Source organism: Calypte anna, chromosome Z (genome assembly GCF_003957555.1).
Source record: "Calypte anna isolate BGI_N300 chromosome Z, bCalAnn1_v1.p, whole genome shotgun sequence".
Lineage (NCBI taxonomy): Eukaryota > Metazoa > Chordata > Aves > Apodiformes > Trochilidae > Calypte > Calypte anna.
Window position 1 is genome coordinate 65,619,162 of NC_044274.1, and position 12,514 is coordinate 65,631,675.

Genomic DNA, 12,514 nt, shown 5'->3' on the forward strand with positions numbered 1-12,514 from the left:
CATATTGATGCTAGACACTCCATCATGTGCACATTACAGTTTCTGCAGGAGGATGAACATAAATTCTTGACTCCCTCTGCAAACACTGAGTCACATACACTCAGTGCACATTTGCCAGCATATGAGCAAGTGCTCTCACCAGTCAGTAAAGCTGTGCCTGTACAGTCCAGTATGTAAATTCAGCTGATAGGATAGATATTTGACATCCTGAAAAAGTATTTAACAGTATCTGGTTTATTGTCTTACAAGTGTTCTCTGAGTTACCTTAAACCTCTTCCTTCCACAGTGTGTTGTGTTTTTTTTTTAATGAGCTGGATTTTGTCACTTTCTTGCTGATTCAGGATTTGTCTGTGTGGAGAAAGATGAATTTCCGGCAGAGCACCATTTCATATTTGTCCTTCCCTTTGTTTCAGATGTACATCACAAGCACAATTAAGACAAAGAGTAGCAGGCTGGCCAAACCTGTGCTGTGTCTGGGCACCCTGTGTGCTGCCTTCCTGACTGGGCTAAACCGAGTGTCTGAGTACCGAAACCACTGTTCGGATGTGATTGCAGGCTTCGTCTTGGGGAGTGCTGTAGCTTTGTTTCTGGTAAGCCTATCAGTCCTTCTGATAGTCGTTCTTTTTCTTTTAAAAATATGACTGTTAAAAAAACAATAAATTACTAGTCTCTTGTGGCCTGTTGCAGCTGATGATTCCTGTTGCTAAGAACTAATTCTAGCGCATCTAATTAAAGGAATCATCAGAGAGAATCTCAGCATGAAATCAGTTTGATACTAATTAATAAGACTAATAATTCTTTGTATTGTATATGTTTCAAGATTATTTTAATTACTGTACATGTTCTTTCTTGACCTGTGCCTTAAAACGCTTTAAAGATGTTGCAGATTTCAACTACTATCAAAAGGGTTTGAGACTTCTCTGAGACCCTGTGTTGCAAAGCCCCACTGTCTGTCTGCTTGATATCCTGCATAAGTTCACTAGATGGTTGTCTGGGGCTCTGAGCAGTTGTCCGGGTTTCCATTTTGTTCCAGACCATAGAACAACTGCAGCAGGAAGTAAGGTCAGGACAAACTCCCTGGGAGACAAAACTGCCTCCCTTGGCAGCATCTGAGGTTAAGCTGAAATTGTTTACCAGCTTATAGGATAACCAGAGGTATTAATAGATATCAAAGGCCTTTCCATAGAATCCAGGAACAGCAACTTTAGGGCTCTTGGCCAGGTGGTTGAAGTATTTTGTCTGTTGAGTTGACCCATACAGCAGTCAGGCTGATTTTCAATATTACCAAGAAATGTGCCTGATTCCGTTTAATCATAATAGGCTTCAAAACTACCCACTGCAGAGCAACAGGCACTTTTTCTCTGTGATCAGATGGGATTAGGTTTCAAAGATCCTTTAAATCTAGATTGCCCTGCCACTGACTTTTTTCCCTATTCTGTACTTCAAAAAAAAAAACCTCCAAACCAAACTTTTACATATGCTTTATTCCTGTGTTCTCTTTAAATAAAACAATGTCCGCAATGTCTGACCTTGGCTTTTATGTGAGTGGTTTGCCTGATTCCCACTGGAAAAGGCAGTTTAAACTTTCAGCACAAGAGAAAGCCAAGTTACATATCTGGACAGGACAATCTGTGTGCTTCCAGTGCCCATTTCCACCAGTGGCAGCCCTCTCCTAGCCACATTTTTGCCCTGCAGACTGTCTGCCACTCTACTCATGTCACAAGCCCAGTGGCTGAGTGGTGAAAGGCTCTCCTGGACCTTGAAGGGGTGAGGTGGGACATCCTAGTAATCCCCCTGACAGAAGGAGTGTCAGCTCCACTAGGTCTTTCCCACCATGTTCTCCAGCCCCATCCTGCCCTGGTGTGTTTACTCTTGTCAGCAGCAGCGTGTGGATGCAGCAAGTCAGGTCTTGCACAAGGGAAAGACTTGCAGGACAGACATCAGAGCAGCTGTGCTGGAAGTGTGCAGGAAAAATGCTAAAGGAGCTTGATGTCATACAGGTGTGAGGTAGATTCAGCCATCCAGTGAGCTGATTTTACTCATTGGCAATGACAGCCAGGGTCTGAGGGGAATATTTTGCTAACAGAATGCAACATCATGGTAGTCCACAGTTCTATGATGATAAAGCAGGGATGGGCATCTCTGCTGTATAAAATGCAAAGAGGCTGAGAACAGCTGATCCCCTCAGACCAGAGGATAGATGAACCTATTTACCAAGGCATTTAACTGCTCTCAGCTATACCCATAAACATACCATAGCCACAAGCTGAAATAGATGATGCCTTGAACCCAAAGTAAGGCAAAATTCTTTGTAAAAAGCGGCAGTTTTGAGACCTTGGTGGTAATTCTTGTGAGTGTTCCCTCTGGACAGAACATGCTGCCCTCAATTTTTTTCTTTCTCTGCATTACACAGGGGATATGTGTTGTCCATAACTTCAAGGGCATTCACGGAGCTCCTTCTAAACCGAAGCCTGAAGACCCACGAGGAATGCCGCTAATGGCTTTTCCAAGAGTTGAAAGTCCTCTGGAGACACTGAGTGCACAGGTACTTCAAATCCTCTCACCCAGACTATCACCAGCCACATTTTCTACTACAGCAGAGGAAAAATTAGTTGTATATGTAACTGCATGGGGAGCTGGTTTTATTCCTAACATTAAACCCACTGAACAGAAAGGCTTCATCAGGGGAGAGTTTGTTTTAAGGTATTTATCCCTTAAACTACCAAAGACTGTAGATCTGGCCCTGATCACATCCAAAGCTGAAGCAGTAGGATCTCACATGCCTCTGCATATCATTTTTGGTAATAAACTTTTGCTTAGAACAGCAGAAAACTGAGAGAAAAGTAAAGATAGTTCTAGTTGTGTCTGATGACACTTCAGAATATTTTGGGGACGTCTGAAGGATTAACTCTTAACACCCATAATCCTGAGGATAAACTATGCCAGAAAAATGTTACAGAGATTAGGTTTTTATCCTTATTACTATTCAGTATCTCTTATAAGAAGAAATCATATACTGTTTTTTATCTCTAAATCAGAAGAGAAGCTAATAGCATTATTTCAAGCTTCAAAAAAATAGGCTAGTGTGAGCATCATCATTGATGGTTTTTCTGTTAAACTACTGACTTCAAAAGTCTTGTGTCGGCATAACTAAATTATACCCAATCCTTTCAACACAGACAAGCAAATGCCACCAGTTTGAATAGGCAGAGATTAGCTGGAAGACTTGCCACAAGATCTGCAGAACATTGTGTATTAACTGTTATCTTGGTGAACTTGCAGTCCAGAAAATATATGCTACTTGTATGTAGTGGAACAAAGCAATCAGACGCCTCTGATTACCGAGAAGTGGGTGTGAGCCGGTATCAAATCCACCTGTGCCCAATTAGGGCAGGCCCCCTATTGAGCATGTGCAAGACCAGGGGGCCAATAAAAGGTGAAACTCACAGCCACAGACTAGCTCACTCTCAAGCACTGTATTACCTTTATTGCACCACTAGTGCTTATCGCCTCCAAGGTGAGGCTCTTGTGGCGCAGCTGGTTAAGACCCAGTACTGCAATGCTGAAAGCCCCGAGTTCGAGACTCTACAGAGAGCCTCACCTTGGAGGTGATGAGCGCTAGTGGTGCAATAAAGGTAATACAGTGCTTGAGAGTGAGCTAGTCTGTGGCTGTGAGTTTCACCTTTTATTGGCCCCCTGGTCTTGCACATGCTCAATAGGGGGCCTGCCCTAATTGGGCACAGGTGGATTTGATACCGGCTCACACCCACTTCTCGGTAATCAGAGGCGTCTGATTGCTTTGTTCCACTACACTTGTATATCCACATTGCATCACCTGTGACAAAAGGGCTGACAGGTGACAATAATCATAGACTGTGAGAACAATTTTGTCTAGTGAGCTGTTTATAATTCTGGACTGTGAAGTGCTGGAAGGCACAAGGCTTTAACTGGTGATGACAAGTCTAATCAACAAGATCACATTCTCTGATTTAGGTAGTCCGTCTCGAAATTACCATACATCTACCTCTCAGGCATAGATGGGGGACACTTGTCCTATTCTGAAGCTGTTAAAACCAAGTCTTGGGGAATGGATGTTTATTACTTTTGCTTTGGATACAGGAAGTGTTTCTTATCCTTCTCCCTCCAGATCACTACATCCAATCCCACTCTGCATCCACACAAACCCTACAGGTGCAGGGTGGTCCAAGGATGATTCAGTGCTACCACTGAATTCCTGGACACTGGCTTTCTAGAAGGCTGAATCAACACTGTTTACACCTAAGAGGACCTCTGTGGTGTGCCATGTCTGAGACTGTCCTTGTTTCAGCATAAGGGCACCACTTCTGTATGGTTTTAAGTTCTGTATGTTCCCTAATGTCAAACCATGTAGGATCAACATGCATACATCACATGAGGCCAAACCATGGTCTGCTGGGCTCTTCATGCTTGAGGACAAACAACTGTATTAGTTCTGTGCCTCAGCTGCTATTGGCACATCCTCTGGGCAGGATCCAGTCCAGGTTAAAGTATGGAATACGTGTCAGTGTGTTGTCCAAGCAGGGCAGGAGTTCAGCTGTTCCCACAACCAGCTCAGAAAGGTGGCAGTCACACTTTCAGGGTTCTTGCCATTTTAAAGCCCTGAATTATCTGGGAAGCAGATTTTATTAATGAAGGATTTTCTCATTCATTTCATATACCAGGCTATGTAAATGTCAGAATGTGTTAACATGTTCATGTGTCTGCCTCTTCATCTTTGCAGAATCACTCTGCCTCCATGACTGAAGTAACCTGAGATGGAAGATTGGACACAGAAACTATTTTTATTACCCTCCAGTACAATGCTCCAAGACACACAGTTACTAAATGTCTAACTGTGATGACCAGTATTATGTTATGTCTAGTTAGAGGCTAATGTTTTGTACTTTTTTTGTATGAGGAAGTGATGTAGCTTGCCCTGATTTTTTTGTCAGCTTTGATATTATTATGCCAGAATTTAAAAGCAAAATGAAAAAAAAAAAACAAAAACAAAACTAAAAAAAACTTTAAAAAACTAAAAAAGAAAAAAAAAAATCAACCCACAAAACCTTTTCTTGTTTGAAGTGTGCACTGAAGAACCTATGGAATTGTTGATGTTGTTATGTGATATTTGTACACAATTTTTTTTTTCATTTTTGAATTTATATATCTTGGGGAATAAAAATCACTTTTACCTTTTCTTACCATAAGAAGTGCTTCTACCAGTGGGTCAGGTTCTGATCTGAGCAAGCGCAGCATAGGTCTGAAGTAGCTGCATATATTTAACTCAGATTAAGATAATGGTGATCAGGAATCTAACCCAATGATAATATTGACAATTTAAAAATATCCAATATCCTTGTCTCAGTGAGCTGTTTAAGCATTCTTTGTCATATGGATGTCAATTGGCTGTCTGCATCCTTAAGCACCTCACTGAGTCAAAGCCTATTTGTTCTGGTGTGGGTGATTGTGCTAGTTATCACAGAATAACTAAAACAGCGTACTTGGTTTGCAATATAGACAGGCTGGACATGAAAATTTATAGTAGTAGCTGATAGCATGTGAGCTGACTATACTATCTCCCTAGAGAGACCACCAAAACCCTCCTGCACCACCTCCCAGGGCCCAGCTGATGCTCCCAGTGAAACCTGGCTTCAGGAATCGACTATGGGGATATACAGCCACCACTGCGGAGCTGGGGCTGCGCCTTAAGTGTGTCATGACTTCATCACAGATTTGTGGAGTAACACATCACGCTGTGAAAGGAGGAGTGACAGGACTTCTCCAGCACAGCAGCATCACGTGGCATTTGGATTGGCACCACTGAGAAGCCAGTTTTGCCCCAACAGTGTCACTTCAGCTGGAGGGCTTTGGCAGCTCAAAAAGAAAAACCAAAACAATGACACGATCTGAAGTAGCAGTCTGTGTTTTTGTAAATTCTGCCATAGAGAATTTCTATCAAAACTGCTATTTTACAATTTAACAATTTTGTTTAAGGAAAAAAAAAAAAAGGCAACTGGGGATGGGGATAAGAACAAAAAAGAGCCCATTTTCAATAGCTAGACTGGGGCTAAGGCATCGTTAAGTGACTTTTCACTGTTTCTAGGATTTTCCTGCATTTCATTCTTCTAGCATGGTGATAACTGCTGTATGTCTCCTTTAAAGAATGGAGCCTCTGTCTGTACTTTTACTGGAATGTTTACCTCACATTTCCATTTTCCTGCTTTTTTTGTATATTTTTTTCCAAAACAGATTAAAAAACAAAAACTCTCAAAAAACCCAGAATGTGTAGCCTGGTCTCCGTCTGTAACAAACAGAAAATATGGGATCTCTCTGTCTCTGCGTCTTGTCATGCAGTGTCTCTTGCTGGTTGGTATTTTTTTCTGACTCTGCTGGTCTGCTTCAGCTTTAGGAATGCAAGGTTCAGATTTGTTCCATGCAAGATTTCTGTGACCATGAGGAACCGTCCATGGTGTTCTGGTTCTCTCATTACAACTTTGACCTAAATTCCACAGGGAAAAATTCTGCTGAATAGGTTTGGCTGTGGAATCACTCCTTGCTCTGCTGTGTCGGGAGGATAAGGCCATGTCAGATACTACATTCTCTGTGCCCAGCAGGCAGCTCCTAACTCCCCTCATGTTGCAAAGGGTTAGCACGGTGAATTCTAAGACAAAAACTTTATGTTCCATAGCCCAGTTTTGCATCTGTGGGCCTTGGGGATGGGTTCCTTCCAAGTGTGCTTTTACCACAGAGTGGATCATGTGTTCTCTTGGCCAATAGCTCCCACAGAACTGGTAATGGTGGTGTCCTCCTCTCTTCTCCTCCAGCACAATGGCATAGGCAGGCTTTCTGAAGGTGGAAGTGTGGTTCTGACTTTCTTCCCCATCCTACAGGTTGTAGAAGGATTTGAATCTCAGTTTTCCTCTTCCTCCATCCCATTACAGTGCTGCATGGCGAGGGACACATCTCTCCACGCTGAAATATGCAAGTGAGCTATATACTGACATAGTATGTGGAGATGCTGGCACATGAAGATCTGCATGGGGCTGATGCTTTCTTTGCAGGTGCCCATGTTCTGGATGATGGGTTAGATGAAGGTGGAGCCACCATACAGGATCACTGCATTTTCCCTTGGGTAGCTCTGTGTGTTTGCTGCCATTTTAAATTTAGAGCACCCTTAGCCTTTTTCATCTGGCTGATAAAGCCCTGCACAAGATGGCTAAACCTAAAAGCACATTTGCTTTTCCCAGGTGCCTTTTCCTTCAGAATCAGTGTGGGTCCACCTTCTGGAACCTGTGACTCAGTGAAATATCAGTCCCTTGGATCATAGAATTACAGAATGATTGGAAGGGTCCTCAGAGATCCAGTTCCACACCTCAGCCGTGGGCAGAAACACCTCTCGGTAGACCAGGTAGCTCCAAGCCCCATCCAATCTGGCCTGGAACACTTCCAGGAGTGGAGCATCCACAACTTCCCTGGCCAACCTTTTACAGTGTCTCATCACCCTCAAATGAATGAGCTTCTTCTTAATATCCAATCTAAATTTCTCTTTCATCTTAAACCCTTTCCCCTCATCCTATCCCTACAAGCACCAGCAAAGAGTCCCTCCCCAGCTTTCCTTTAGCCCCTCCAGGTACAAAATAGCTACAAAGAAAAATCACAAGAAATACATGATTGGTTAGTGATGATTTATTCACCACTCCTAACTATGTCTATGCATCTAAGATTTTAGTTGCAACATTTAGGAGGATTAGTAGATTAGCACATTCATTAATCACAAAGAGGGATGATTTTTAGCGTTAACTAGCCAGGGCAACCAGAGATTATACCTTCATCCCATCAGCCATCACTAAATTTTTTACAATCTTGGTCAATTTTTCACAATGTTATGGGTCCTCCTTCTAGACAATGGTTACCCACAGATACAGTCTGGGGCATCCAACCATGCTGACACAGGTGAAGCATTTTGGCATGGTTATGATTTGGAAACAATTCAAGATTTCATAATTTAAAGATTTAATTTTATCAACACTTGATCATTAACCAATTAAAAGATTATCAAGTGATCCAGAAGACACAAATTACTTGTGCAATTCAAACACAGAGACAAGTAAAGAAGTGGGTTGTACAGTGGGCCTGTAGTTACAATTTCTGTCTGGAGTAAAGAGTCCCAATGCATTCCTCAGTGGGTGATAGCCAAGTCAAGGAGAATGAGTCTCCCTGGCCCTCTATAAGCTTGGTTGGCAGATGGTCCCCAAGGAGATAGTACTGAAGAGGTGTCCCAAATCTGGGGAGATGGTGGCCACAGCCTGCTGCAATTGAGGAGAGCTTAGAGGGTCTCTCTGGGAATCCTACTTAAGGATTGGGCCTGAGATAATTGACTTTTGTCAGGTATTTTTCCATTTTGGCTCAACTCAGGCAGGGAGATAGGCCAGTACTTTCCCACCAGTTGTGCATGCCCAGAACTTGATAAATTCTGGAGTTCTGGAATCACTTCCTTTTGGGCCATGACCCCAGTATGGATGTATTAGGCTGTCAGGAGGTGATCAATCATCCCCACCTCTCTGATTGATCAAAGGGAGAGCAGCAACTGGGTGAGAGCATCAAGAGAGTGCCTCAACTCTCCATCCATTGTCTACAGCCTGGACACCATTGTTATCCTCCAGAATACCAGGGGGACCAGGGACCAAGTGCCTTGAAGAGGTGTCACATTAAAGTGCTCTGCTTTTCCCAGTCCACACCTGACTTGCCTGAGGTTGATTTGTGGCCTTAGAGAAGGGATCACACTAAATACCAAGTAGCCCGAAACTGGCAATGGGAGGTTGCACCACCACACATGGGGACCTTCTGTTCTCATGGCTGTGGTTTCCAAACAGATCAGTGTGGCTATTTTTTCAGCTCTTTCGACAGCTCTTTCAACACCTCTACAGCTTCCTCTGACCCTGGAGACAGTGTGACTCTCAACCCAGCCTGGCATCCAGACCCTCCACAGGGAATACCTCCCTTGCCCAGCTTTCTCACACTTTGTGTTCACCTCCACTCGTTCTGCCTGAAGCAGATGAAGGTCAGGCCTCCTGCAAACACGCCAGAGGTGTGTTTACTGATTCATTTATAATTTATTCAAATTCCATAGAAATCAGGCACTTCTGAAAATCCAAGGATTAAAAAAGAAAAGCATTGAAGCGCCCCAAAGCCTCAGCCCACCCATGGCGCAGGTGTCCTGAGCAAGGCTCCTACCTCAACCTGGGACTTCTACATGTTGAGCTTCCTACAAGTGGGTGAAGGTTTTGCACCCATGTCTAGTGATGGAAGCTATAAGGGAACTGTGAAGTTTCACCTCAGAGGGACACAAGCCTCCAGGATCAGGGAAATGGCATCTGGGCACGACTTGGATGTGGTGTGATACCAAACCAGGCTGTTGTCATGATCCCATCACACCTCTCCTCCAGTTCTTCAATCCTTCTGCTTCACAGACTCATCAGGGAGCTCCCTATGGGGCTGGGTGTCAACATGGGGCTGGGGAGAGGTACATGGGGCTGGTACCATGGGGCTGTGGGGAGGGCATGGGGTGGAGGTGATGCTGTGGGACCATGGTGCTGCCTGGAGGTCTATGGGGACAGTGGTGGGCTGGGGGGCCTGACCATGTAATAGCACTGTAATGAATGATAATTGATGGTAATTGCTGCTAATTAAGGAAAATTAATGCCAGTTAGTGTTAATAAAGGCTAAAAGTAAGGGTGTGGCTGAACCCTGATTAGGTTAATTAGAGGTGATTAATAAGGGGGGGCTAAGTAGGGGCAAGAGGTTAATTGAAAGGTTAGTTAGGGTTAGGTTAATTAGGTTAGTTAGTGGTAGGTTAATTAGCTGGGTTTATTGCAGTGGGGTTTATTACAGGGTGAACGAGGACTAAGTAGAGGTGGGAATTACATATTAGGGGTGGGATAATAATGAGCAGTTAATTACAGGTAGAGTTGGTTAATTACAGGGTAATTAAGGGTAGAGAGGCATTTAGGGGCAGGTATAATTAGTTAGGGGGGTAATTAAAGAAGGTGGCGATTAGGAGGTTATTGGGGCTTGGGGTAATTGAAAGTGGGGATAATTAACAAGTGGATCCAATTAATAGTTGGGGTTAATGTGTAATTAGCATAGTGGGCAATTAATTAGGGGAGGAGAAATCAAATTGGATCAAGGATGGGTTTAATTAGTGGTAATTAAGGGTTAGGGTAGTTAATTATACTTAATTAACTGGGGATTGACCAGTTAGGGGTAAGGGAGAGAGTTGGTCAGTTAGGGCTAAAGAAAGCTATGGAATAATTAATTAAGGGGTAGGTAAGGTCAGGGTGACTACATAGGCTTAATTAAGGATTGCTAATTGATTAACTAGGGCTAATTAATAACTAATTAGCTTAATTAAGACCACCCCTGACATCCAGCCCCTGCTGCGGAGGTCCCAACCCTGCCCCTCCCCTCCTGGTGTGGGGCCCGTATCTGGGGGGTGGGGCCCAGAGATAAGGGCAGGACCCACATCTATGGGGCAGGACCCACACACACAGGGTGGGACCCAGATGTAGAGGTTTGGGAGAATCCAAGGGATGCAGTGGTAGAACCCAGAGACAGGGTGTGAGACCCACATATAGATGGTGGGGGCAATATTTATGGGGCATTTATCGGGAAGGACCCACATCTAGGGGGCAGAATCCATATCTATGGGTCAGGACCCTTATCTATGGGTGGGAGACCCAAACGTCAGGAGACGGGACCCAGATTTAGAGGTTGGGACCTATATCTATGGGGCAGAACCCACCCTTACGGGGCGGGACTCAGATACAGGGGTTGTAGCAGGTGCTGTCAGGAGAGGGATGGTGAGTGCAGGATGCCTGGGTCCCCAGGCTGCCTCTCCCTACTTGCTGGTCCCTGGTGATGGTTTGGGGTGAAAACAGGGGAACTGGGGTGATCTGGGGAATTTGGGTGAAAATCTCAGGCTATTGGGAGGATTTGGTGGATTTTAAGGTGATTAGGAATATCTGCAAAATTTTAGGCTGAACTTCTTCACAAATCTGGGGGGAATTTTTCAGATTTTTAAAGAAATTTGAGTGGCCTAGGAGCAAAATTGGGGTGTTTGGGGGCAATTTGAACAAATTAAAGCAAATTTTAAGGCTATTGAAAAGATTTGGGATGATTTGGGAAGTTCCAGGGTTTTGGACTGAACTGGGGAGGGGCTGAAGGATTTGGGGTGAATTTGGGAGATTTAGAGGGAAAATGAGGAACTCAGGAAAATCTGGAGCAATTGCAGCAAAACTAGAGGAGTTTGGGGGATTTGCATGATTTTGATGCAAATTTGAGTGTTGGTGAAAAAAATCTGGGATTTGGAGTAAATTTTGGGAGTTTGGCATTTAGGAGGAAAATTTGAGGGACTCTCAGGTGAATTTCATAGATTTCAGTGAAATTTGGAGGTTTGGGGAGAATTTAGTGAACTTTAGGGTGATCTAGGGAAAACTTGTGGGATTTGGAGAAAACTAGTGATAAGGAAAAAAAATAGTGACTTGGGGGGATTTTGGAATGATCTTAGAAATTTATGGGAATGTGAAGGGATCTGGGGAATATTTAAAGAGTTTTGGGGCATCTTTGCAGATCTAGGAAAAACAGGGATTTTGGAAAAATGATGGTTTTTTGGGAAAATTCGGAAGATTTTGAGGAAAACTTGAAATTTGGGGAATTTGGAAGAATTTTGAGGATTTTGAGGGATCTGGGGGAAAATTGTGGGATTTTGGGGGCGATTTCAAGGAATATGCAAGTCTTCGGCATATTGGAATAAGTTCTGCTAATTTGAGAAGAAAATTAAATTGGGGGACTCAGGGGGGTTGACATGAATTTTTTGGGAAAACTGGTGATTTGTGGGGAGATGTGGTGGATCTTTGGAGTGATTTGGAGAACAGGGGGATTTGGTGGCCAGTGTCAGTGGTTTAGGGATATCTGGACCTTTTGGACAGAGTTGGTGGATTTGGGGGCAATTTGGGAAATTTGGTGGATTGTGGAATGAGTTTGGACAATTCGGGTAAATACTGGGGAAAGGAGGGGGAATCTGAAGGAAATTTGGGGGGGTTGTTGAGAATTCATGGGATTTTTTAATAAATATGGTGTATTCAAATTAATTTGAGTGCAACTTGGAAGATTTTTTTTAAAACTTTGGGGACTGGGGAAGATTTGGGGTATTTTTTGACAAATTTGGGGGGATTTGTGTTTTTTATGGGTTGCCTTGATTTACTGTAGGTTAAGGCTAATTTTTAGTTTTGGTATTTTGGCATAATATGTGGTATTTGGGGGGTGATTTGGGAGAACATGTTATTTTCAGTTGGTTTTGTTTATTTGACTTTATTTTGAGGTGGTTTTGAGGGTTGTGGATCTGGGAGTGTTGGGGTATTTGAAGTTATTTTTAAGGTTATTTTGGGATGCTTTGAGTTACTTATTTTTACCTGTTATGGGTTGGGGGAGTTTTTCA

General features: G+C 43.3%; 1 protein-coding gene across 4 annotated transcripts in view; it reads left to right on the forward strand.

Moving 5' to 3' along the window:
• Positions 1 to 6,251, forward strand: part of PLPPR1 (phospholipid phosphatase related 1) — a 132,452-nt gene extending 126,201 nt beyond the window's left edge. For 3 of the 4 annotated variants that reach the window (XM_030467883.1, XM_030467882.1, XM_030467884.1), the window contains 3 exons: positions 414 to 590; positions 2,414 to 2,545; positions 5,605 to 6,251. In XM_030467883.1, the coding sequence (XP_030323743.1) occupies positions 414 to 590; positions 2,414 to 2,545; positions 5,605 to 5,727 (432 nt within the window). In that variant the 3' untranslated portion in view covers positions 5,728 to 6,251. Of the gene's footprint in view, positions 1 to 413; positions 591 to 2,413; positions 2,546 to 4,759; positions 5,006 to 5,604 lie in introns of those variants that run through there. The other variant, XM_030467885.1, reaches the window with a different exon arrangement.
• The last annotated feature ends 6,263 nt before the right edge of the window (positions 6,252 to 12,514 follow it).